General features: G+C 47.3%; 1 protein-coding gene across 7 annotated transcripts in view; it reads left to right on the forward strand.

The window, feature by feature from the left end:
• The first annotated feature begins 4,837 nt into the window (after nucleotides 1–4,837).
• KIAA0513 (KIAA0513 ortholog) overlaps nucleotides 4,838–27,332 on the forward strand; it is a 38,221-nt gene continuing 15,726 nt past the window's right edge. For 4 of the 7 annotated variants that reach the window (XM_087971391.1, XM_087971393.1, XM_087971389.1 and 1 more), the window contains exons 1-3: nucleotides 5,143–5,279; nucleotides 5,517–5,624; nucleotides 20,868–21,336. In XM_087971391.1, the coding sequence (XP_087827517.1) occupies nucleotides 20,990–21,336 (347 nt within the window). In that variant the 5' untranslated portion in view covers nucleotides 5,143–5,279; nucleotides 5,517–5,624; nucleotides 20,868–20,989. Of the gene's footprint in view, nucleotides 5,297–5,516; nucleotides 5,625–20,867; nucleotides 21,337–27,332 lie in introns of all 7 variants that reach the window. The other 3 variants (XM_026689777.2, XM_087971390.1, XM_026689776.2) reach the window with 3 other exon arrangements.

The following is a 27,332-nucleotide window of genomic DNA, read 5'->3' on the forward strand; positions in this document are numbered from 1 at the left end:
CAGGCTCGTGTTTTCATTTCCTCCCAACCTTAACCTCAAGGCCAGAGTTGGTGCAAACACACTGTCAGGGCCAACAAATCCACCCCCATTCAAAGCAAAAGTCTCTAGCTGCATCTCAGAAAAAAAACAAATTGGTTTATTAGAAATGGCCATGTTGGTGCGTGGCTGGGTGCGCAGCCGATACTTAATCACATCATACATTTCCCCCTTGACCCTGGCCTTCCCCCCACCCCCTGGATGTGACTTCTCCAATGGGACACATCAGTCTCCAAGAGTCATCCATCATGCTCTCCAATAACCTTCTCATGCTCCGACAACTTTGGGCTACCGAGGTGATTATCTAGGCATTTAAGGAATGCCTTGTTTTCCCCCGCTCCCTTTTTTCTGGCAGCTAAAAAAACCAAAGGAATATCTTTTTAGTTGACACACAGACAGACAGACAGACAGACAGACACACACACACACACCCCTAGCCTCGCAAATAGTCTCAAAGCAGGCTTGTGAGAATACAAAACCAGCCAAGAAAACCACTGGCCGTTCCCTACCCCCATCCTCTTGCCCGCCCCCAGAGCAAGCAAGCAAGTTTGGTCTTTTTTCTCAGAAAGCGCTCCTCTGACTTTAAAAGCCCTTTTGGTCTAGTATGGAGCTCGCTCATTGGTCTTTAAGATTCAGAAAATATTAAGGCCCGGCTGCTCCAGGAAGTTTTTCTTAAAAGGGAACCATAAATAGAATTGTCTTTGCTTGGTGGTTATTTTACATGGTGGAGTGATTAGCATTAAGAAGAATACTGAGGTCCCTTAAGCAACACCAGGGATAAAATCTACCCGTCTTCCAAAATTACCCAGCCCCCTGAGCCTCTGAGAGAACGTAATGCTCTCCAGTCCTGATCATTCCCAAGTGTTTCCCCTTAAAAAGAGCTCCTTCTCGAAGCTTGTTTGCAGCATGTGTCTCGGTGCAAATGCTCCCAGTGCACATAAAAAGAAAAGAGACATTCGTCAAGAGTCATCAGGTGCAACACTTAAGTCAGAAGATACAATAAGCAATCAAGTTTTGGGAGTTGTAGCCCCATAATCATCATGATAGAAAGCAGTGCCCTATTTTCCTTTCCCCTCTTAGTTGGGACGTCGTGTCCTGCTGGTAATGCTGTTTGGTTATCATGGATCCTTCCCTGCCAGCTGTCCTGGATTATCCCCAACGTCAGCCGCTGCTTCGTAGACCCATAAATCTGTCTTCCTGTTCGTTCCCCCCCTCCCCTTGGCTGCTAAGGCAGCCCCCCTCCCCACCCCCGCTTGATTATAATATTAAGCTTCCTCTGCAGGATAACAAATAACAGCTCCTCTCTCTTAACAGCCAGTTGCCTTGCCTGGCAGATGAATATCTCTTGTCCTAAGCAGGATAGAAATCTTCTGGTCGGCTATAAATTCAGTCCAATCACAAGCAAAGGCTGGGGGGAGGATCAGCCAGCCAGGAGCCCCTGGAGAAAGGGCCAGAAAGGGCTGGAGAGGCAGCCTGAGAGGAAGAGAAAAGAGGGCTGGAATTTGAGGACAAAGTGAGGGTTGGTGCTTTTACCAGAAAACTGAAGAGACAGGTAGGCAACCTCTGATACAGGAGGACCCCCGAGGGCTGGTTTAGCTTGGGGAGGGGTCAAGGGTCCTTCAGTTAACTCTCAAATAGGAGCCTGATTGACAAGGGGGACAGAGTCCGAATCACTGGAAGGCCCACGGATCTTCTGCCCTAGAAGCCTCCAACCTTGGCCACTTTAAGACTTGTGGACTTTCGACTTCCAATTCTGGGAGTTGAAGTCCACAAGTCTTCAAGTGGCCAAGGTTGGAGACCCCGTTCCACGCCACCAGGACGAGGGTCTCGGTTGCCGTCTCTTTCCTAAATGCAGCGTGCTGGGAAGGCGGCTAATAACAGGCTGAGAGATGCAGGAGGAGGGGTGAGCCACTTCCTGCACTTTGGCCAAAACTGGAATTTGGCTTTTCTCACGGTTTCAGGTTCTGTTTCCTCTCTCATACTGCTGGCTCCACAAACTGGTCAAGCAGGAAAGTGTGGCACACACACACACACACACACACACACGCCTCCAGAGCCCACAGTGACCGCCAGGAAAACCCAACAATGGCGATTCTCTTGCAGAATTCCTGCTATGGGTCAGGAAGGTTTTTTTCCTCCCCTCCTTCCATCCCAGAGTGGGCGAGGAGGCAGCCACTTTGCTCTCGTGTCTCCCTTGTAAATTCCCAGGTGGCTTTTTTTGCACCAGGGACCCCCAGCCGGGGCCATGCTGTGGAGGCTGGCCGGGGCCAGACGTGCTATACGGCTCTCACGGCCAGCGGCTGTCATTCAAGCTCCCCCAATTACCTCTCAAATCTTGGGCTGGCATTTGGAGGCCCAAAGGGGTCTTTCTCCAGTCCTGTTTTTCAGAGTCCCAAGTCACTTAATCAAACCTAAGGCCCACCTTTTTTTATTTGCAGGTAATTTAAAGCCAGCTCCTCAAACTCCCCTTGGGAAATCAACCCTCCAGAATGCTGGTCCCTTGGAAGAGTCAGCCTCTAGTGCTGTGCATAATAAATGCATGGATCAAAGAAAGCTCTATGGTTTCTCCCAAAGCAGATTTTTTGCCTTTCCTCATTGGGGTGGAAGCTATGTCTCCCCCACCCCCCACTACTCAATTTTGCAAAAAAAACAAAACACTGCCTGGAGAACGAAGGCTGCTCTGGCCTTCACTGGTCTGATTGGGGTTCCCTTTCTGGGTTAGTTTGCAAAATAAAAAGGGTGTTTTTCTTAAATTTCAGGAGTGGGTTCATTATGTACAAAAGAGAGTAGGTGGGGGGGAATGAGGCAGGTATTTAGGCTGCAAGGCTACTTTCGTTCTTGATGGGCCCACTTTCTGTGTGCACTCCTCCCCCAAGAGCATGCCTTAAGCATGTCATTTTTTTCGAGGAAGCTGTTCCCAAATCAGGAAGCATTTCCTGCCAAGTGCAACTGTTGGCCATGAATGCTGGTTGGGGCGTCTTTCCCCTGGCTCTGGCCTGCTGGGATGCCCCAAATCAAGGGGGGCATCTGTGGCCCACCTTGTATGATCCAGTTTAACCTTGTTGGATGTGATACAGAATAGCCTGCTCGCTTGGCAAGAGGTAAACAGGAAGGCCAGTAGTCCCTTACCTTCTCTCCATTCCCTTCCTCCTTTCCTTTTATCTCCTTCCCTTCTTCCCTTTTCTCTTCCTTTCCTTCCTTTTTTTCAAAAATAAATTTTATTCAATTTTCAAAATTTAAAAACAAAACTTTTTACATCATTATACCAACATCAGTACATCTTTTACATTTCTTTATCATGTATGTATGTATGTATGTATGTATGTATGTATGTATGGTATTCAGCTTTGTTCGGGTATTTTCCCACGTCATTATAGTTGTGCTTTTAAAGTTGTAGCAATGTTTCGGCAGAATCTCATCTGCCATCATCAGGCTTCTGTATTGTGTTCATCTGGCATGAAGCCGAAAGCACCAGCCTGAGGATGGCGAGTGGGACCTGGCCGAAACGTCGCCAAGATACTCTTAATCTTACACGGGAAAAGACCCGAACACACCTAGACCTACATACCTGTACCCGTGAAAATCTACATATATATATTTACATTTACATTTATATTTATTTATTTGTTGGATGGACACAATACAGAAGCCTGATGATGGCAGATAAGATACTGCCGAAACGTTACAACTTTAAAAGCACAACTACAATGACGTGGGAAAATACCCGAACCAAGCTGAATACATACATACATACATACATACATACATACATACATACATACATACATACATAATATATATACATACATACATACATACATATATAATATATATACATACATACATACATACATATACATACACTTCACATTTCCATTACCATTACAAAATTTCTTTCATTATGCAATTTTATCTTAATATATAAATATAAATAGATATGAATATAGAGGTATTTACATAGTTTCTTATTTTTTACCTAATTGCCATTTTAATCTTCCCTTCCTTTTACCTCCCTCCCTCATATGCCTGTCCGAAGTGGCCAGGGGCTGCCCAGTGCTTTTCCCCTCTTCCCAGCTGCTGCCCTGGAGGCGAGAGCTCCGGTTTTACAACTTGCTTCCCCGGTTTTCAGACCACGATCACAACAACACTAAAAACAGGCTGCGAATTTGCAACTTGCGTCCTCGGTCTGACACTCCTCCTGCTGCTTTACACGAACAAGACGTTGCTCAACCTGGACGACTTTGAAGAAGAGACCTGGACTTCACCTCCCAGTGTGTTGCTTGAATCCCCCCACCCACCCCCGCAAATGTTCTGGCGTTTGTACAAGACCAGCAGCAGGCAGGATCAAAACGACCCTCCCCTTCCCACATCCCCAGCATCGATTTAAAAGTACCTTGAAGCATCCTAGGTATATATTTTATTTCTGGAGTCCCGGACCGCTTTATAAACCCCCCTTGGAAGCTCCAACAGCCTATCAGCCTCCGGCACACCTTCTTCCCGCGGGGTTCCCTCCGTCCGTGACGCGCCAAGTCCTCCGCTTTCGAAGGGCATTTCCAAGCCACGCGCGTCCCCGCACGCGTGGCACCCCCCCCACCAGGTTCCCACGCGTTCCCACGGCCACAGGGCAAGCAAAGCCTGGCCAGGATGAGCCCCCGCTCGGCTCCCCCCGCGCGGAGCTCCAGCCACGCGCCCGCGCGCTCCAGATGTTGGCCGCAGCTGCGCGTCCGGCTCGCCCGGCCTTCCCCGCCTCCTCGTCCTCCTCCTCCTCCTGCCCCACGTGGCAGCTGCGGAGCTTCCACACACACACGGGAGCGCGCGCACACACCCTCCGCACCCCGCGGCTCCGCCTCCGCGCCCTGCTGGCTCCGCTGGCAGCAGCTGGAGGAGGAGGAGGCGGCGGCCGAGGTAGGGGCGGCGTGGGGCCGGTGCCCGGCGGGCAGGGCGCCCCTGGGCACGTGCAGAGCGCTTTGCCTGGCCCCGGGGCGGGGAAACGGGCATCTCCGGGCTGATTTGGGGAGCGGGCCAGGCCGGGGGGTGGGGAGGGTCGGTGCGGAGCCCCCTCCTCTCTCGGCTTCGCTGCCCTTCCGCGTCCTCCGGGCTGCCCTTCTCGAGCTCCTGGGCATAGGCTGAGCGCCAAAGCCGGCCCGTTCCGGCTTCGCGAGGCTGGAGACCAGCTGAGCGAGACCCGGGCAAGCTCTGGCCCCGGCTGGCGTGCCTTGCCGGGGCCCAACGCAGCCGGGCAGGTGCAGCCTCCTGGCAGGTGGGTGGCCCGGCATGACGCCTGCCCCGCGCTCACCTTTCCCTCTGGCTCGGGCCAGCAGCGCCTTTCCCTGCAGGGCTGTTTGGCTTGGCCGGCGGTGCAACGAGGAGCCAGGCTGGAGATTTTTGTTTTTTGTTTTTTTTTTCCTTTTAAAGCTGCGACTCCCGGCCAAGATCCGGTCAGGGATCCACCCCCTTCTTTTTTTATTGTCTTTGAAAAGGCACCAAAACTGCCAGCTGATCCGCGGCAGCAGCTAAAGAACAGGGAAAAGTTGGCGAGTCCTCCTTTGCAACAAACCCTGATCTGGTGGCTCGGCTTGGACAAGCAGGTGAGACCAGAGGGGAGGGGGAGGGAGGGAGGCATTTCCTGGGGGTGGCGACGCTTGTCTTTTGCAACCTGTAGAAAAAAGCAGGGCGAATGGCATTGACTGGACAGCCTTGATTCAGAGCTTCGGGTTCCCAGATCTGGGATCTGGTGGATTGGCTGGCTCAGCTGGGTGAATCCGGATTGGTGCAAAATAGTGCAACAAAATATTGTGTAATTGCTGGTAAAATGTCTGTGGAGCTTCCCCAAAATCCAGGTCAGGGGGGTTCCCAAACTTGGCAACTTTAAGACTTGTGGACTCCAACTCCCAGAATTCCTCAGCCAGCTACACTGATCCTCTGCAAATGCCAGTTCTGGGAGTTGAAGTCCACAAGTCTTAAAGTTGCCAAGCTTGGAGACCTCTGACCCAGGTCGTGGTTGTCCCAAATGTGCTTTTTCAAAAAGTGGCTGGATTTTCGTGCCTTTTTTTGTTTCCTTGAAAAGGCTGTCAGGACTCCAACAAATCCACCCCCATTCAAATCATATGTCTCTAGCCGCATCTCTCAGAGTTTAAAAAAAATGATTTATTAGGAATTGACATTTTGGGTGTTATCTGGGTGCAGCCAACACTAAAATACATCATTCATTTCCCCCTTGGCCCTGGTCTTCCCCTCACCCCCTGGATGTATATTTTTTTTTTAAAAAAACCCACACATATTGAAGGGGAAGAAAATACAACCCATTCTTTTCTGGCTGATGGAATCTAACTTCTAACCCAGATCTTGTGACTTCAGCTTGTAAAGACTTTCACAATCGCATGTAGCTGCGAGTTTCACCCACCTTACTCAGACCATACCTATGCCAAATCCTCAGCCAATGAGCGCTTGGGCTTGTGGTTGTGGTTGAGGTCTTGCAAAGAGATCATCTGGCCTTCAGAAAGGCAGCGTTCTTGTTTGACCAACATGGTTTAAGGACAAAACCGTGTGTGCTTTTTTATATATATATATATATATAATTAAGGCTGGTCAGTTCCACTGAGCTCAAATGAGACAATTACTTTCCTCCTCTTGCTCATTTCACCAAGAGAATGACTTTTTATTAACCTCCTCCTATTTGTAGAAGAGGGAAGTTGTAAAATACACAGTGCAACGTTTTAAGAAAGTCAACAAGGTGGATTCTTGGTTTGGTTTTTGGCTTCCAGAGGTGAAAGGAATGTACAGCAAAATGGGCGTAGTTTGGACCCGAATCGGTTGGGCTTTGGCACGTTGGGCGAAGTCACATCTGCAGGTTGAGCGCGGCTGAAAAAAAAAGCAGAGGACAAAAAGTGTGATTTTGCTTGGAGGAACTTTGGTGCGTTGCTGAGGGTTGTGGGTTGCAGCGTGAAGCAATACTGTCCCTGCCTTTCGCCAACAAGGAAATGCTGCTACTTTTCTCTCTCTCCAGAATTTCACAGAATCTTCCCAGAATGAAACCATTTCTACGTGATCTCAGGAAGGGGAGGGCCATCAGTTCAGCTGCTTGTGGGTATTCTGGCCCTCTCAACTGTGTTTACACAAGCAGGTCTAGTACAGGTAGTCCTCAACTTACAACAGTTCATTTAGTGACAAAATGATACTTCACTTAGTTTGACGTTGCAACAGCACTGAAAAAAGTGACTTTTTTCCCACCGCATGACCGTTGCAGCATCCCCATATGGTCACATGATCAAAATTTATTGACGGCCACAACTGAGCCCAAAACGTATGTTGTTAAGTGAGACATTGGTTAAGTGAGTTTTGTCTCATTTTACGACATTTCTTATCACGGTTGTTAAGCAAATCACTGCGGTTGATAAGTTAGTAACCTGTTAAGTGTGATGACCCAAAGGCAACACAGTCACATAAGCAAAAAGAGTCCCTTTAATAACTCCAACTTTGCCCCCAATGTCCAGATTACCTTCAGCTGGAGAAAAAACTCTCAAAAGCAGCCTTTAAATGGAAGAAATTCAGTTCAAAAACAAAGTACATTCAAACTGTAATTAAAAATCCACACAACCCACGCTGCAGCAATTAACTGGACAGGGCAGGATAAGGAATTGCAGACTTCAAAGGCCAACAAAGCACACACAGTTGGGAAGACGCCAGGAACCCAGATAAGCCTCGACAATAAAAAATAATGATTTGCTTCCAACAAGTTGCTGTGTGCAAACTCCCTTTTTAAACACTGTGTTCCCAGCTCCAGCTAATGAAGGGAATCAGGGCCCTTTCCTCCCCCATAAGCCATGCAAGTCACATTGCTCCCTTCTCCGTTCCCCCCTGCATGCCCTAGGGTTCCTTGACAATCCCTGTCAGCTGTCCGGCTTCCTCCTCAGATTCAGATTCCGACAGGGGCATGACACTAAGTGAACCTGGCTTCCCCGTTGACTTTGCTTGTTGCAAAGGGACACTGCCCCCGTCATAAATACGAATCAGTTGCCAAGAGTCTGAATTTTGATCATGTGATGCTGCCATGGTCATAAGTGTGAAACACAGTTATAAGTCATCTTTTTCAATGTCGTAACTTTGAACGGTCCCTCAATGGACTGTTGTAATTTGAGGACTACCTGTATAAATTGAACAGCTAAATGAAATAAACCCATCCTTATTAATGAACATAATTAGGTAATTTTCAAAACTGAAAGTGATGGGGAAGAATTGCAGTTTATTTGAGTTGTCCTCTGTCCGGGGCGGGGGGATTCAAATGCATGGAAGGGACGCATGTGAGGAGACCTGAATCCATTTCAAAGAAAAACTGAGCTGCCTCTTCATGCTCGATGCCATGAACGCAACTAGATAAGATCTCTCATTTTCAGAATGTCCTCCAATCGGCAACAGCCAAAGGAAATCATGTCATGGAGAAGCCTGACGTAAACCAGAAGGCCCTGCGCAGCCCAGAGCACGAAGCTGGGATGCATGTGACCCAAAGCAAGGTTGTGCTATTTTAAAAATAAGTTACACAACTGCCAGACCTCCTGACTGGCTAGAATTGGCTTTTCCGAAGCCCTAAAATCGGAAACCCAGAGATGCATTTGCAACGCGACTGGCCTGGCGCGCTGGCTACTTGCGTCATCCTTAACCATAGACCCCCCCCCCCCCGTGATGTCACCTAATGGAAGCAGCCGGAGCTCTAATTTGGCCAAAGGATGCTACAAGGAGGAAGAGCTCACACATCCGGCTTTTCTTAGCCTTTCCCCCCGTGAAATGCTTTTTCCCTGCAACGCAGCCAAGCGGCACTTTCAGGAGAGCAGAAAGCTGACAACACACACCCACACAGCGGGAACCAAGGAGCCCCTGCCCGGCTGCTTTTGGTGCGGTAGCTTGTTTCGCCTTTTAACTCTGCCCCCGGGCACCCCGTGTGCTGCCCCCCGTTTCTCCAAGCCTGCGCCGGGCTCCTCTTCCCCAGCCAAAGGGGGGAGAAAACCAAGTGGCAGGCTGCAATAATTGTGTGTTGTGTAACCATTGGGTAATTCAGTTACCAGGCCAACATTTCCACCAGTGGCAGGGATGTTAGTCAGACCCTACACACACACACACACACACACACACACACACACACACACACAACCTCCTCGCTTGTCCTTTCTGAAACAGTGAGAAGTGCTGAAACCTCTCAGCCGTGGCTTTCCGGGGCAAAAAGGTCAAAGAAAATCTCTTTAAAGCAGGTTCCTTCACTGGCAGCGACACGGAAAGCTGTTACGGTCTGCATCCTCTCAGGCAGAGAAAGGAGGAAAGGGGGAAGTGCCCAGAAAAAAAAAGGAAAAAAAAAAGCTTTCAGCCATAAATTGGAAGGGCAGCAAAGTCCAGCTAGAGTTGTGCCAGTTGCAAAGGTACGTTAGCAAACGTAAACTGCGTCTAAATGTTCTTGGCGCAGCACTGAGCAATTTGGAAATTTGTCGAACTGCTTTGATTGGCAGTGGGAGAAGTCCTCAGTTGAAGACTGGAATTGAGCCTGGAATTACGGTCATCAATCGAGCCAGTCATGCTGGTCGTTAAATGAATCACCAATGGATCACCCCCAATTTTACACTTTTTTTTTTTTTTGCAACAGTCGTTCTTGGAAAACCAAAGTTCAGTTCAGGGCAGTTCAGCAAAACCACTTTAGTCTCACCTGCTGTATTTCCTCCTCTTGAGAAGGAACAATTCTATTGTCCATTTTTCATAGCTGGTGACACGGTCATGCCTAAATGGAGCTAGCAAAAGTCCCCAGTAAGCTGGTGAAGAAATATTTAATGCTTGACAGCTTATCCTTGGGCGAGCCTTGTCTTTCTGGAGAAACCATATGCTTTGCAGCTCACACCTGCCCAAGGAGCTCAGGTGCCACAGGAATGTGGGATGGTCTTGTGACAGGTGTCAAAAGGCAAAGAAAGGACTTTGATGGACAAGTGACTCAGCTCCAGTCCAGCGGCTTTCATTCAGAAACTGGCAACCTGGACCCTGTGCTGCGTGATCAGCTAATAAAAAGTTAACCTTGAAAGTGCCAGAGAAGAGAGAATATTAAATAAATAGGTGTAACTGGTAGAATTGTAATAATGTGTTTTGGGCGGGGGGTGGAAATGACAGGGTTGCATCAGCGATAGCTCCTTTTCTGGCCTATGTGCTAAGCTTCTTGTATGCTGGGAAGTGTTATTTTTAACATCCCAGCGGAATCTGTTCTCTCATCGTTTCTCAAGGCTAAACATGGTGTCTCGCTTCCGTCTCACTTTGTAGTCCCTGATGATCTCTAATTCCCACGTCTTCATTGCTATTTTCTGCGCTTGCTTTGAATGGTTTAAAATGCGGTGCCCAGAGCTGAAAGTTCAGTGAACTTGCAATTTCCAGGAACCTCAATCTAGAAAGCTGCTTGGAATTGAACTTTCTGCACGCAGAGGGCTAGTTTGGCATATCTCCTTGGCTGCATCCAGCAAAGAAGAACCCACCCGAGGAGCTTGGGGCGTTGGTTCCACCAGTCTGCTTATGTTTGGGGGTTGGATCTCTGCCTTCCCATGTGATCCGAGGCCAGGGGTGGGCGGCCCCTTTACGGACTTCAACTCCCAGAATTCCTGAGCCAGCCATGCATTTGCTGGATGCAGTGAAGAAGATGGAAACAATGGACGGAAACTAATGAAGGAGAAGAGCTACCTGGAGTTAAGGAGAAACGTTCTAACTGGGAGGACGGCCAGTGGAACAGCTCACCACCAGAAGTTGTGGTTTTTTTAAATCAGTGGAGGTTTTTAAGAAATTGGTCTGAAATGATACAGGTCTCCTGCTTGAACGGGGTTGGACTAGAAGACCTCCAAGGTCCCTTCCAGCTCAATTCTGATTGATTGAGATGCTCCAGAAGTCCTCTGCTTGCAGAATTCTGGGACTTGAAATCCACAGGTCGTAAAGAGGCCATAGTTACCCACCCTTGGCCTAAGTCCTACCTTCTGAATGAAGAAAAAAAACAGGCTTCCACGCTGGAAGCAACCCAAAATTCAGGTCTGTCCAAGACAGGATGAATAAGAGCTGGGTTAGCTTTCATCAGGCCCGGCTGAAATGAAGTTAGAGCCCGACTGGCTGGCTGTTCATTTCCTGCCTCATTGCAAGAAATTATTTTTACTGGCTTAGGAAGCTGATGGAGCAACAGAGAGAGAGAGAACTGGCAGTTGTTCCCTTCGCTTTCTTCCTCCCACCACTGCTATTTGGTTGATTTCCCAAAGGAAGCCTAAAAGTGATGGAGGCAAAGAACTGACAGCAAAACATCATCACACGCTACATTGGGGTGTGATTGAGCCAGATTTGTTTCATTTTGGGGGGGACAAACGAGCAGTGGAGGGAGCACCCGGACTCCGAGGACACATTTGCTAGCTTGCAAATTATCCCAGATTTCTAGGCGTTGCTGTCAAACATCCAGGAATGGGTGGGTGGGTGGGAGGGGAATATCAAGGGGCTCCCCAAGAAAAGGAGCGAGGCAATGGTTAGCCGGCATTGTAGGTTTGCATTTAACCAGGATTTCTGATCAAGAATGGAGATGACACCCTTGGAAAGGAAGAAACCCACAGCCTGCAGCTCCCAAAATGCACAGCACGATGGGAGGCCTCTCGTCTGTTCCTAGAATATGCTGGGGTGAAGGGCTCGGCAGACCCCGCCCTCTCCCCAGTGCTGGAAGGTCCTTGCACCGCGAAGGGGTGGCAGCTGTCGGCGCAGACAGCCTCCTGCGGGGGTGGCCGTCTCAAGCTGTGCCGGAGACCACGCGTGGCCTGTCCACCTGGCTCCGCTCAAACAGACGCTGCTCGTTTTCAGGCGCTAAAGTGGGGGCGGATAGGCTGTGGCTGTGCCTCAATGGAGCCTGCCAGCTCTGCCTAAAGGGACGTGGGGGATTTCAAAGGGGCTGCCGCCAGCTGCCCTGATCCCACGCAGATCTTTTGAACCCGACAATCTCCGTATCGGATCCAGAGGCGAGCGCTGGGTCTCAAGGCAGAGCCGAGATGTCCTGTGCTTTGAGGAATGCACGCTGGGACGGAGGGGTGGGAGCATATTTGGGCTCTGTTGGGAATAAGATTGCAGAGGAACAGAGTTGGAAGGGACCTTGGAGGTCTTGTAGTCCAACCCTCCTGGCCAAGAAGGAGAGCCTGATAGCAGAGGCCCCCAAACTTGGCAACTTGAAGACTTGTGGACATCTGGCTGGAGGATCCTGGGAGTTGAAGTCCACAAGGCTTAAAGTTGCCAAGTTTGGGGGCCTCTGCCCTATAGCATTCCGGACAAATGGCAGCCCAGTCTCTTCAAAACCTCCAGTGATTGAGCACCCATATTTTCTTAGGCAAGCTGCTCCATTGATTTGTTCTTCTTGCTGTCAAGAAATTTCTCCTTAATTCTAGGTTGGATCTCTCTTGGTTAGCCTTCCGTTACTTCTGGTCCTTCCCTCAAGTGCTTTGGGGCAGGGGTCGCCAACCTTTTGGACCTCAGGGACCACCAAACTCATAATTTTAAATCCCATGGAGCAGAGACCCTGGGAAAATCCCCCCCAAAGTCTGCAGGATAGTTCCCCACCCCGTTTTCCTACTGATCGATCATGATCAATCATTCTTTATTTGGGATCGCAGGAGACCGTCTCCAGCTCCGTTCTCAGGGGGGGGGAGAGAGAGAGAGACTTTTGGCTTCATGCAAGGAAAACAGCAGAAGCCGCAGAAGTCTTTCTTTCTCTCCCCCAAACTCCACCAGAAATGAGCCTTTGCCGGCGCAGCCTCTTGGGGCAGGAGGCCTTGCAGGGTCCCAAAGACTCATTTCTGGCAGAGTTTGGGGGAGAGAAAGAAAGACTTCTGCTGCTTTCCTTGCCTGCATCCAAAAGCAGGAGAAGAAAGAAGCGGAAAGAAGCAGCCTGGTGGCCAGGCCAGGCACGTGGGGCAAGTGGGGCAAGTTCCCCCCCCCGCCCTTTCCCCCCTCCCCTCACTACCACATGTTGTTTGCAATGCAAGCGACGCAAGCCTTGTGTTCCTGCGCAGCCAGGATTAATTGCTTTGGGGGTGACATTTCTCTGCGGACCACCCAAATTTTCTCACGGACCGCCAGTGGTCCCAGGCCCACTGGTTGGCGACCACTGCTTTGGAGAATAGGTCGACCCCCGTCTTCTCTTTGACAACCCCTCAAGTATTGGAAGACATCTGTCATGCCATCCGTTGTTCTTCTCCTCATGAGGCTACACAGTCCCAGTTTCTGCAACCGTTCATGATGCACTTTAGCCTCTAGTCCCCTAATCATCTTTCTTGCTCTTCTTTGCACTCTGTGTACGTGTGTGTGTGTGTGTGCAAATAGTATTCAGTCACATCTCACAAGAGTTCCTGCTCAAGTTTAAGCTTCATAGCCACTGAGTAGACCTGCACAGGACGTTAGCCTTGCAGGGGAATATGGTTTTTGCGATCTTTGGGAATGCAAACTCATCGCCTGCCTGCGATGCAGAGAGATGGTTTGCTATCCCGGATCGCAACCAGCCAAGAGAGATGCTCATTCGACGTGTTGCATAGAATTTCACCGCACAACTTTGACGCAGAGACTCGCTTTGTGTGTGCCAGGATCTCCCTCCGGGCTTACAGTTTGGGGGGAAGGGTGGGGCTTGAGATTAAACCCTTTTGTTTTGTCTAGTTAATCTTGCAACAAGGTCTTTGCGCTGCGGTCCATCCAAGGTCAGCCGTTGAGAGTCGCTTGTGGTGGAGGCCTTCCACTTCTGCCCCAATTTGGCATTTTACACGGAAGAAGGAACCACTCTGCTTAATCCTGATAAGATTTTCCTTCTGCCTCGGCTGGGCTGATTCTCTCTCTCTCTCTCTCTCTCAAATGTCATTGAGTGTGTGAGTCACTGGGAGATTTCTGCTCCCCCCTTCTCTGACGTGGTTTCAGCAGGTTAACTGGGAGAAGAGAAGAGGGACGTGTTTGTTTTTGGATCATCATCTACACTTCGTTTCTCTGGTGTGAAGTTGGGACTTGCTCACTCTCTCTCCAGCTCCTTTCCTGCCTGCTTTGTATCCAGAGGTGCCCAAGCCAGCTGGCCGGCTCCGGATCTCCTCCCCCCCCGGGGCTTGTGGGTAAGTCCATCTCCTGCACTCCTCACCCTGTGGTCTGCTCCATTCTCACAGGCCACCAGGGGTGCGGAGGTTGGAGCTGCCCGACCATACCTGGATCTCAGGTGGAGGTATCTCCTCGCTTACCAGCTGGGAAGAGGGCCTTGGTGTAGCTTCTCAAGCACTTCTCAGAATTGGGGTGTTTTTGTTGTGGGTCAGTAAATCTCTTTAAGGATCTCCTTGGGACCACAATCCTGGGTCGGTGAGATGTCTCAAGAAAACTCGGTTGTGTGAACTGACTTCATGTTTACTCCGTCATGGGACGTTCCCTGGCACGGCTGGCTGGCTCTCCGCCTGTCCCGGAGGTTTGGGGGTGGGGGCTCGGGGCTGCGGTTCAGTGTATCTCTGGGTCTCCCTTGGAACCTCCCTTGGAATGGGAGGCAGGCGACGTGCCCCGTGCAGCACCACGCAGCAAATGGAAACGGTGCTGAATTGCTCAGCCGGTTGTGTAGGAATGTTCTCCGCCCCCCCGCCGAGCTTCTCTGGGCCAGAATGGGTTTTTCTCCAGCTCGCATCCGTAGCTCGCCTCGATACGAAGGGCAGCCCAGGAGCAGGTAACGTTGCGTCCCTTGGGGGGCTGAGACTTTGCTCTGTCTCAAGGCTGCGTTGGAGGCTGGGCGGGGGTGGGTGGGTTTGCGATGGACCATGGATTAAACGGAACAGGCGTAACTTTTCTTCACTGTTCCTGCCATCGTCTGTCTGTCGGATTCTTCATGGGTTTGAAATCCGGCTTTTGTCAACTGAAGAAATAAAACAGGGCATGTCTTGTAGGTGGATTGGGGCTTCAAGAGAGGAAAAAGCGAGGATGCCTCCATGAAGATGAAGGGTTTTTGTAAACTTTGGACTGAAGCCATATTTGTTTGTTTTTAATTGTATCCTTCCTTCCTTCCTTCCTTCCTTCCTTCCTTCCCTTCCCTTCCCTTCCCTTCCCTTCCCCTTCCCCTTCCCCTTCCCTTCCCTTCCCTTCCTTCCCCTTTCCTTCCCTTCCTTCCCTTCCTTCCTTCCCCTTCCCTTCCCCTTCCCTTCCCTTCCTTCTTCCTTCCCTCCTCCCTTCCCTCCCTTCCTTCTTTCCTTCCTTTCCTCCTCCTTTCCTTCCTTCCCTCCCTCCCTTTTCTTTCCTTCCCTCCCTCCCTTTCCTTTCCTTCCCTCCCTCCCTTTTCTTTCCTTCCTTCCTTTGTTCCTTCCCTCCCCTTCTTCCTCTCCTACTTTCCTTCCTTCCTTCCCTCCCTTCTTCCTTCCCTCCTTTCCTTCCTCCTTTCCTCCCTTCCTTCCTTCTCTTCCCTTCCTTCTTCCCTTCTTCCTTCCTTCTTCCCTTCCCTTCTTCCTCCCTCCCTTCCCTCCCTTCTTTTCTGCTTGCCTTCCTGCCTGCTTGTCTTTCTCTTATCTTTCCTCCTTCCCTCCATCCTTTATTTATCAACCTTAATTTCTTGCAAATGCTTGTTCCGTTGCACCTTGGGGGCAATTCTGTCAGGTTTAATGAGAGGGGAGGTTGACTTTGGCGGCGTTCGTGACTCCCCACTTTTCTGTAACTTAAACGCCACAATTGCAGCTTCGAAACACCCCCCCCCCCAGTCTGAGCTGAATGCCATTTCCAGATTCCCCCATCCATGGGGCACGGAATGTGGGGGTGTGTGTGTGTGTGTGTGTGTGTGTGTGATTTGCAAAGAGGACTCTTGGGCAGAGCTGCAGTCGTGAGATGCTTAGTTTCGCCTGCCTGCCAAAGCGGCTGAATTCTTTCGTGCAGCTTTGCAGGCTGATTGTGTGTGTGGGGGGGTGGGGGGGGTGCCTGGGACGGCTCATCCGCCTTCCTGTCAGGAGCAGAGAGCAGGTCGATTCAGCAGGAGCAGCTGGTGCTGCATCATCTTTCCCTTCCTTGAAAGGGGATAATTATTTACGGTGAGGGCCCCCGGTGCAAAAGAAGGAGGAATCGTGAGGCTGCTCAGCCGGGGAGAGGGCAGAGCCCAGCTGGGAAAATAATTTAGGTTTTCAGCTTGAGATGTGGCCCCGTTCAGCTCCCCAAAGCACCAAGCAGAGCGGGAGGCTGGATGTGGGTGCCGGTGAGCTTGCCAGCGAGAGACCGGGGAGGAGGGTGGAGAGGGAGGAGGAGCTGTCAGTGGCAAATCCACAGGGTAGAAATGGGCTCTTATCCCCTGTTTACAACACAAGTTTTTTCAGCAGGGGCAAGAAGGTCGCACACCCCTTTGCACTCTGACTCAGGTGACCTTGAGGGCGCAGGTAAGCCTCCAAGCGGCCTCAACGGCTCTCAGGAAGAATGCAAATGACCAGCTGTTCTGCAAGGAGTGTAAATCCTTGAATACAAATATGCAAGAATACAAACCCTTCCCTCTTCCACCATTCAGTCAGAACCGAAGAAGCTTCTTGGATGAGAAGTGAAACGTCTTCAAAGAAAAAGCAGAAAGTCCAGTTGCCTTTTGGAAAAGCACCTTTGGGACAACCGTGATCTGGAGGACTGAGACTCTCCATGGACAAATGGAAGTGCACTTACAAAGGAGAGGATGGAATTGTTTGGGACCCTGAAGCATTCCAGTTCCACGTTGTGCTTTCTGGGTGGAGTCTGTCACGCCCTTGTTAGAGTCTGACTCTGAGGGAGAGGAGGAACAACCGACAGGGAGTGGAGGTTGTGGAGGAGGCTGGGGAAGGGCAGAGGCCAGCTGGACAGTCAGAGGAAGAACCAGGCCCATCCCCTCTTCATCCTAGGACATGCAGGGAGGAATGGAGGAGGAAACAACTTGGCTTACGAGAGAGGAAGTGGCCATGATCCCCTTCATTGGTTGCAGCTGGGGAGAATAGTATATAAGAGAGACAGTTAAAACACAGCATTGCCAGAAGCAAAGCGTGTTTTATTTTGGGCTGAAGTTATCTTGGTTGGCGTCCTTCCATCAGACTGTGCCTTGTTATCTCCTTGAAGTTGGTAATTACTTATCCTGGTCCGTTGTGGACATTCCTTCATTGTAGTTTGTTTTAGTTTTTTTATTTCACCTCTCTCTGCTCATTAAGTTTGGACTGTATTGCTTTCTTTTGAAGACTATTTTTGACTTAAGTTTTATCTCCAGCTGAGAATTATTGAACAGTGGGGCCAAGTTTGAGGCATTAAAGGACATTTATTTACGTTTTGGATTTTGTTACGTTTGTGTTACACTCTGGGTCATCACAGAGTCACATCACACACAAAAGCCTAAAATGGGTCTGGGAAGTTGGTGTTGTGGGAAACCAGCCACTATATTAGGGATGGACTTTGGGTAGCAGAACCACAAAAAAATAGACCTTCTCGGTGGTGGCCCATCTCTATTCCTGGTATGGTTGACTCCCCACTCTGTTGCTTTTCCTAAAAATGTGTTTTTGTTGAGGGGGGGGCAGGGACCCCAAGCAGAGATGGAAGCCACCAAGTGACTGCATTCATTTATGCTTTCTTGTTCCCCTTGTCGGCACATAAAAATAGATTTTTGATAGTGCTCTTCCAGCCCCTGTCTTGACTTTCTTTTCGACACCCTGGTTCTTTTGGAAAACCTTCCCTTGCAGATATCAGCCTGCCAAGACTCAGCCAGCTGGCTGTGGGCAGAGTTGCCTGTTGCCTCCTTATTTACCCATGCCAGTCAGTTGGCACTGCCTGAATTGCGTGACATTCTGCTGTTCTTTGTCGGGCAGAGGGCACAGATGGGCCTGCGGGTTTTAACACCGTAATCAGGCAAATTGCACCTCTCGCTGAAGCGCGATAACGGCCTGTTTTTAAAAGTGCCATTGTGAGAAAGGAGGTGGGCCCAGCAGCCTTTTAAATGCTGGTTGTGAAGTGGCTTAGATTGCAGCTGTTGGCCCCTTTCTAGCTTGGCTTCTTTCAGCAGGATACTGAAGTGGCTGCAGAGTCTGTTTACAGGAGCAAAAATGTAGGGCTGTCCCAGAGATTAGGGGCAGAAGGTGACCGGCTGAAGCGATGAAAGGGGGCAAAGAAAGGTGAAACGAGAAACTCGGGCCTGAAACGATCAATTGCACCTCAACCGAATGAAGAAATATTGATCCACAAGATCGACCAAAGTGGAGAATCCCACTCCAAAAAAGCTTTTAAGGATGTCTTTAGAAATTGAAAATGGCCTTTCTTTTAAAACAATTTTTTTTATAATAAATGTTATTGAATAAAAATTAAAAACAATTGAACACAGTGCAACTTTCTTGGCCATACAAGCTACACTATAGAGATACACATAACAGTTAATTTCCTTTTTCCCTTATGTTATTAGTGTAGTGCTAGCTGCATATTGTTTCTATTTACATTTATATAGATAAATTTAAAATGGCCTTTCCATGGCAGCTTTTGATGGGGCTCTGGGGTAGTGGCCAAGCTTTGAGAAAGGAGGGCAGTATAGGCAGCTACGTGGCCTCAAAGTGTGCACTGTATTTGGTTGTTGTTGTTGTTGTTCTTCAGATGCTAAATTGTGTCGGACTCTGTGCGACCCCATGGATCACAGCATGCCAGACTCTCCTGTCCTCCATTATCCCCCGAGTTAGTCCAAATCCATGTCCACTGAGTTGATGGCACTAGCACTAGCAACAGCCCTTAGACTTATACGCCACTTCAAAGTGTTTCACAGCCCTCTTAAGCCAGGGGTTGCCAACCTTTTGGACTTCAGGGACCATCAAACTCATCATTTTAAATCCCACAGACCAGAGACCCTGGGAAAATCCCCCAAAAAGTCTGCAGGAAAATTCCCCATCCCGTTTTCCTACCGATCTATCGTTCTTTATTTGGGATCGCAGGATACCGTCTCCAGCTCCGTTCTCAGGGGGAGACAGAGAAAGAGAGACTTTTGGCTTCATGCAAGGAAAGCAGCAGAAGCAGCAGAAGTCTTTCTTTCTCTCCCCCAAACTCCACCAGAAATGAGCCTTTGCCGGCACAGCCGCTTGGAGCAGGAGGCCTTGCAGGGTCCCTGACTCATTACTGGCAGAGTTTGAGGGAGAGAAAGAAAGACTTCTGCTGGTTTCCTTATGTGCAGCCAAAAGCAGAAGAAGAAAGAAGCGGAAAGAAGCAGCCTGGTGGCCAGGCCAGGCGGGTGGGGCGAGTGGGGCAAGTCCCCCACTCCACCCTTTCCCCCTCTCCCCTCACTACCTTGTTTTGTTCACAAAGCAAGTAACTCAAGCCCTGCAGCCTGGATTAATTGCTTTGTGGGTGACATTTCTCTGTGGACTAGCAAAATTTCCTCGCGGACCACCAGCGGTCCAAGGCCCACTGATTGGCAACTACTGCTTTAAGCGGTTTACAGAGTCAGCATATTTTCCCCAACACTTTGGGTCCTCATTTGACCGATCTCGGAAGAATGGAAGGCTGAGTCCACTTCAAGCCAGTCAGCATCGAACTCCTGGCAGTGGACAGAGTTATTCTTCAATACAACCTTCGAACCATGGTCTTAGACACCCTCTAACCCTCTCATCCTCTGCCCTCCCTTTCTCCGTTGGCCTTCCATCTTTCCCAACATCAGGAGTCCTCTCTTCTCATTTGGTGGCCGAAGTATTTGAGCTTCAACTTCAAGATCGGTCCTTCCAAAACACCATCAGGGTTGATTTCCTTTAGGATTGAGCGCACTCTATACTGAAAGCAAAACGTTGGCCAAGCCAGCTTTCTTCGGGGCCAATAATTTTATTCCTGTCCTTGGGGAGCTTCCTTTCTTTCCCACCTCTTGGCTTTTATGGGTCCCAAAGGCTTCCCTGGTCTTGAAGCAAGGCTGCCAAGAACAGGGACCCTCAAACTTAGCAAGTTTAAGATTTGTGGACTTCAACTCCCAGAATTCCCACAAGTCTTAAAGTTGCCAAGTTTGGAGACCTCTAGCCAAGCATGTTCTCCAAGAGCTGTCCAGGGTGCTCTAAAGTTTCTGGAGCTTCTCTTCATTTCAAGCTCCATTTGATCCTATCCTTCCTGCAGCCAAGGAGGGTAGATCAGTATTGACACGTCTGGAGTCTGATTTGGAGGTTGTTGGATGTGAATCAGGTGAGGTTTCCAATTGTCAGCAGTTCTGAATGCTGGCCTGGGTACCAAGTTCTGTCTTTCCCTTAAGAACCTCTTTACAGGTTAGTCCTGGACATACAGCAGTTCGTTTAGTGACCAAAGTTTTAACAGCACTGGAAAAAGTGCCTTACGACTGGTTTTCACACTTACGACCCTTTCAGCATCCCTGTGGTCACATGATTTGGATGCCTGACAACTGACCCACATTTACGATGGTTGCAGTGTCCCCCGAAGTCATGTGATCCCCTTTTGCGACCTTCTGACAAGCAAAGTCATGGGGGAAGCCTGATGTCACTTAACGACTGTGTTGCTGACTTAACGATTCACTTAACAGCTGTGGAAGGTCGTACAATGGGGCCAAACTCACTGAACTGTCTCGCTTAGCAGGAGAAGTTTTGGGCTCAATGGTGGTTGCAAGTCAAGGACCACCCATAAATAATCCATTGGGCTTTCATGATTAACCACAATTGTCAGGATTCTGGCAGTTACCCCAATTAAATTATGAGTCTCGAGCCAAACTTCCAAACTATTTATGGAATGCAGTTTCAGTTTCTAAGCTGCCGTGCTGCTCTTTCAAACCCCTTTCCCCCCTCCCTTTCTGTTGGCAACTCTAAAAAGACCATAGAAATATTTTATGAGTTGACATCTTCTTTTCTTTCCCCCAGGAGTCTTCTAGCATCCTGGCCAGAGAGGAGTTCTGATCTAGAACATGGCTTGTTCCTGGTGGCCTCCAGCCTTCCCCCAAAAGGGAATTTGAGGCCTCGATTCCGGCACCTTCACACGAACCATGGAGGTGATGGACGTCCCGGTGGGAAACCTCATTGACTTTGACTCTGAACTGTCTACCACGGACACCTCTGAATCGGTCCCCACCGGCCCCTCGACCGCCAACGGCCACGCAGGGCTGGATCGCCGCGAGGCGGGCCCTGCGGCCGAGGAGAGCGATGCCACCGAGTCGGCCGACAGCGAGAACGACACGACCGACTCGCCCACCCACCCGAGCTGGAATAACCACCGGCGCTCTTCCTCGGAGTCCTACTCGTCCAACCAGAGCACGGAGTCCACTCGGGGGGAAGCGCCGGCCGAACAGCGGGAATTTGTGAGCCAATACGTGGAGAAGATCTTCACTGGTGGGTGAGTGTTGCAGGAGACCCCGTGGGACCCTGGAAGGGGGAAGGAATGCCCTGGCAGCCTAAAGTTGTCAGCACGCAAGAATATTAGTGGAGAGCATGATTGATGACTCTTGGCTATGGAGGTGTCCCATTGGAGAATATACAGTACATCCAGAGGGTGAGGGGAAGACCAGGGCCAAGGGGGAAACGAATGATGTGTCTTAGATTCGGCTGTACCCAGCTAATGCTGACATGGTCACTCCTAATAAATCAAGTTTTTTTTTTACTCTGAGAGATTTTACATATTTTTACATTTGATTTGATTTGTCAATTGCTTACAACATAATAGGTATAAGTATAAACATAGTTATGAATACATGAAATGGATACATATAAGAAAAATATAAAAGAAAGAATAGGACAGGGACGGTAGGCACGTTGGTGCGCTTATGCACGCCCCCTACAGACCTCTTAGGAAAGGGGTGAGGTCAATAGTAGACAGTCTAAGGTTAAAGTTTTTGGGGTTTGGGGAAGAAACCACAGAGTCAGGCAGAGTATCCCAGACATTGACCACTCTGTTGCTGAGGTCGTATTTCCTGCAATCGTTTGGTGCGGTTAACCTTGAGTTTGTATATATTGTTTGCTCTTGGGTTGTTATGATTGAAGCTGAAGTATTCATTGACAGGTAGGATGCGGCTAGAGACTTATGATTTGAATGGGGGTGGATTTGTTGGAGCTCTGACATTGGGAGACCTGGCAGGGCAGATCTGATAGCTCCTGCCAGCCATCTTTGGCTCAGACATAAAATAAAATCCCAACTGGATCTCAGCAAAGCTTGCGGCATTCTGAGTCAACCCGCTCTGAGTTAATGTGATGGAAACTGAGCAGTGATGGGGGGAAGGGCGGCTGGCTTGGCTCCCTCGCTTGCTTGGAGCTCGATTGGGGTTCTGGAGCTATCCAGAATATTCCCTGTGCAACTTGCACTTGGGTGGCACCAAAAGGGGGGGGTGGCCCTCCCTCTGCAGAAGCAGGGAAAGACCCCGTGTGCTTTGGAGCAAAGCTTTTAATGTGAATTGTTAAAGAACGGATTGAATTAGAAAGGCAGTAGCCCAAGGCAATATTTCTCCACTGTACACCTTAACTTCCTGTCTCCATGGATAAGTCCTTTAATTCCTCATTTTATTTCAGGCAACTTAACCGAAAGATCTGAAGTTTTAGCCAATTATTTTGGAAGCCTGTTAGGGTTTGAGGATTAACCCCTAGCATAGTATTGCAGCAGTAGTCAAACCAGGAAGCCAAAGAAGAGCGGAAGGGCCCCAGAGTATACACACACACTGAACACAAACACTGTTTGTAGTTTAAATAGTTTTTAATCCAGTTAGAGTTTAAGCATTGTCATTCAGTCCATTAAGTCATTCACAGTATTTCCATCCAGTAAGACTCACTAGTATAGTCCAAGTTAAGAGTCCTTGCAATATCTTTATCAGCCGATAAAGATATCTTCTCCTCCTCCGGTTTCACTCTCCAGAGAAACAAACGCTGGATATTCAGTAAACAGTAGCAAACAAGAACAGTTCAGTCACAGGCACTCACAGTCAGTAATCACAGTTAGTCACAGCAAGACACAGTTAGTCGCAGCAGCACACAGTTACAGTCACAGCTTTCCAGCTTCTAATGCTTCCTTATATTGTATCTTCTAACCGCACCCTTAATCGGCTAATTGCCTGCTGCATTGTGCTTAAAGCGATAAGCACTTAAACCATGATATCTAAGTTTTATATATTTATTCACCCAAACCATATTTGGTATCAATGTTATACCTAACATACTCCCCTTTTGGGTGAAATAAATATATAATACCTTACAATCTAATCCCATATTTTTCACAACTCTCCTGGTGCTTACTGGCACCTTGGGCTTTAGTAAAATTATCAGCTAAATTGTCATCCGACATACAGTACTCTAGCTGAATCATCTTACTTCTTACAGATTGTCTCACGTTTAGGTATCTTAGATCTGTATGCTTGCTCCTTGTTTTTACTCCAATATTTGTGGCCATTTGAATTGCTGCCTGATTATCTTCATGTATAATTATAGGATAATCTACTGTTATACCTATATCAATTAACATTTGTTTATACATTATTAATTCTGTACATAACAATGATAAACAGGAGAATTCTGCCTCCATAGTAGACAAACTTATATGCTGTTGTCTTATTGACTTCCAGCCTATTAATGTCTTACCCAGCATTATGGCTGTTCCTGAAGTCGACTTTCTAGTGTCTCTTTCTGATGCAAAGCTAGCATCTGCATAAGCACTCAGAATTAAATCACCCTTTGGTTCTAAATACAATGAATAATTCATTGTCTTTTTAAGATATCTTAATATCCTCTTAGCTGCAATCCAGTGTCTTTCACATGGTGCAGAATTGAATCTAGCCAACTGATTCACACAGTACGATATATCTGGTCTAGACCAATTACTAATATAACTCAAACTACCAATTAAAGATTGATAAATCACCTTATCAAACTCAGGGCTTTGTACATCAGTGTTGCTAAACTCCTGACTCATTGGAGTCTTAGCTGGCTTACAAAGCTCCATCTTGTAATCTTTTAGCAATTTGCTTATCTTATCTTCCTGAGATATCTTAAAACCTTTCCGTGTTTTATTTATATTCAAACCGAGATACTTCTTTATCTCCCCTAATTGCTTGATCTTTATTCTCTTTCCTAATGATGCTATTATTTTATTTGCTTCATCATTAGTTTCAGTTATCAAAGCAATATCATCTGTGAATAGTAATAATAATGATACTTTCCCATTTGTCTCCCTCTTAAAAAGACATGGATCGGCTAAACCAGCTTTAAATCCTATATTGTCTAGTTCCTTTACAATATACTGGTTCCATTCATAGCCTGATTGTTTTAGACCATAGAGGCTTTTCTTTAACAACCAACAATCATTATTATCCTTATTTTCACTTTTAATACCAACAGGTTTTTTCATATAAATAGTATGTTTTAATGGGGCGTGCAAGTAAGCAGTTTCCACATCTAGATGGTTAACTATATAGTTTTTACTAGCTGCCCACACTAAAGCTGCCCTCAAGGTTGCTGCCTTAAGACTAGGTGCAAACACCTCATCATAGTCATTAGCATTCTGCCTAAAACCTTGGGCTACTAACCTTGCCTTATGGATTAAATTACCATCCTTATCTGTTTTTACCTTAAATATCCATTTGCAGCCAATGGATTTCTTTCCTACAGGTAATTTGGCATTTTCATACACCTTCATATCACTTAATGAATTCAGTTCCTTATTCATTGCTGCATACCATCTTTCTTTTTCCTTATTAGGATACTTTTTAATTTCTTCAACAGAATTAGGAACTTGATTAATCTGGCACACTGTGTTAGCCTGGTACCTATCAGGCGGTCTAGATATACGTGTAGTTCTTCTGGGAATTACAGGGCTTACAGGAGGACTTTGTTGAACTACTACCTGTTCATCTTCCTCATCCTGTTCAGCTATTGAATCTGTTTCTTCCTTTATGGGCACTATTTCATCCTGTATTTGTCTCTTTACCTTATTTTTAAAGTTACAGGGATAACTAATGGGATTTCTATAGGATTCAATAATTACATCTTTATTGGCATCCTGTTCTAATTTCTCCCATCCTTCATGTTCTAGAAATTGGGCACTAGCACTACATAACACTTTAGATGTGCCTTTCTCCCAAAATCTATATGCCCTATGGTTTGCCTGATAACCAACGAAGAAAATCTTTTAGCTCTATGTTGCCCTTTTTTCTGAGTTGTGCAGGAATATGCACCCATGCTGGTGCACCAAATGTGTGCAGGTAACTTAGATCAGGTTTCCTGCCATGCCACCTGGTGAATGGAATTTCACCTGTTGTTGTATTAACAACGTTGTTCAATATGTTATTAGCACACATTGTAGCCTCCCCACAAAGAATCAGGTAACCCAGAATCATTTAACATTGTTCTAACCATTGCCTGTAGTGTTTGGCCTCTTCTTTCAATAAAAGCATTATGTTCTGGCCTGTATGGAGCAGACTTCTTATGCTCTATTCCTGCTATCTTAAGTCTGTTCTGGAATTTGTTATTAACAAATTCCGTGCCATTATCTGTCACCAGGGTTATCAGTTGTCGTTTAGACTTTCTTTCAGCAAACTTAAGCCAATTGAAAAAATGTTGATATGTTTCAGTTTTGCTTTTCATTAAATAGCAAAACCCATATCTAGAATAATGGTCCATAATGCTCAGTATATATCTAGCACCCCCATACTGGGTTTCTTTGGACCTATGATGTCTGCAAATACTACTTCTAAAGGTTCTTTTGTTTTGAAACCATTTAGCCTATTTGCAGGCAATACTTTGCTCTTATCTTCACAGCAAACATTACAACGCAAATATTTATCACAAGGTTTTAACCTTATTCCTTCAGATAACTCAACTGTACGTTTTAGCATTTTAAAATTTACATGCCCCAAACGCCTATGCAATAAATGGATACATTCATCATGAGGCTTTATATTATTAAATACAGTTTGAGCCTCCCCTTTCTTACTATTATCTAATACATATAATGTTCCATTTAAAGCTGCAGTTACCCTTTTGTTATCTTTTTCAATTATGCAATTATTATCTTTAAAAGTAATTACATAACCTAATTTATCTAATACCCTTACTGAAAGCAAATTAAACTTTAGTTGCGGTACATACAACATTTTTATATCCTGGTTTATGTACGGACAACGTGCAAAACCTTGACCTTTCGCTTTCAGGTTCCAGCCGTTAGCAAGAGATATATGTTGAGAGCTTGTAGACATTTTTATAAATTTTGTCTTATCTCTTGTGATGCAGTGGGATGCGCCACTGTCAACCACCCATAGATTATTCTTCACATCAGAGTTGCTAAACGTGGCTAGATCAAATGCTTTCTTTGGCTTTTTTACATTCTGGCTTTTTCTCTTTTTGCAGAATCTTGCCAAATGTCCTCTGCCTCCACAATTAAAACACTTTTTAATTGTGTATGCTGTTGAAGATAAATTCTCTCCTTCCAGGTGCTTTACTTTGCTTTGCTGGTTTCTTTCAAACTTTGAAGATAATTTCTCTTCTTTCTTATCTTCTCTCAGCTCGTCACGCTCACGCCTTCTTCTGGCTTCTTCTAGTAGCCTGCCTGTAATCTCGGTTAATGAGAGGCTTTCTTTTGGCAATACTTCCAACGAAGTTACATAGTCATCATAGCTTTGATCTAATGAAGATAATATTATGTAGACTTGTTGCAGTTCATTAAATATAAGCTCTTTTTCTTGCAAATCTTGAAAAATGCTCTTCATACAGTTTAAATGAACTAACATATCTCCATTCCTCTGAAGATGCGTTCGAAAAAGCTTCCGTGTAAGATTTATATGTGCTCCTACACTGTCCCGAACATAAATCTTCCTGAGGTTCTCCCAGCAGTTTGCAGCATTTTCTTCTCCACGAATATGGACAAGCTGCTGATCACAGAGAGTCAGTTCTATGATGCATAAAGCCTGCTCATTCTTCAGTTTAAAGTCTTGTAACTTTTCGTTATCATCATCATTAACAGGATCCCAGCTACTCACATCTGGTGGGTTTACTATAATGTCCCACAAACCTTCTCTGCGTAGAAGTAAACTACATTTCATTGACCATGAAACATAGTTTGTTCCATCCAGTCTGGATATCATGGACAGTTGTGACAAATTTACTTGTGCCATTACTCTTCAGATATTTTGACTATTTTAAACTAATTAAAACAGTTTGTTTTACAGTAATGTGCAACTCACACCAACTCTCTCTGCTATATCCTGGTTAGTTAGACTATGCTGCTGGGCCCATAACCAATGTTAGGGTTTGAGGATTAACCCCTAGCATAGTATTGCAGCAGTAGTCAAACCAGGAAGCCAAAGAAGAGCGGAAGGGCCCCAGAGTATACACACACTGAACACAAACACTGTTTGT

Source organism: Notechis scutatus, chromosome 9, assembly GCF_049901735.1.
Source record: "Notechis scutatus isolate UNSWTSFEM ecotype Mainland chromosome 9, rNotScu1.2, whole genome shotgun sequence".
NCBI lineage: Eukaryota > Metazoa > Chordata > Lepidosauria > Squamata > Elapidae > Notechis > Notechis scutatus.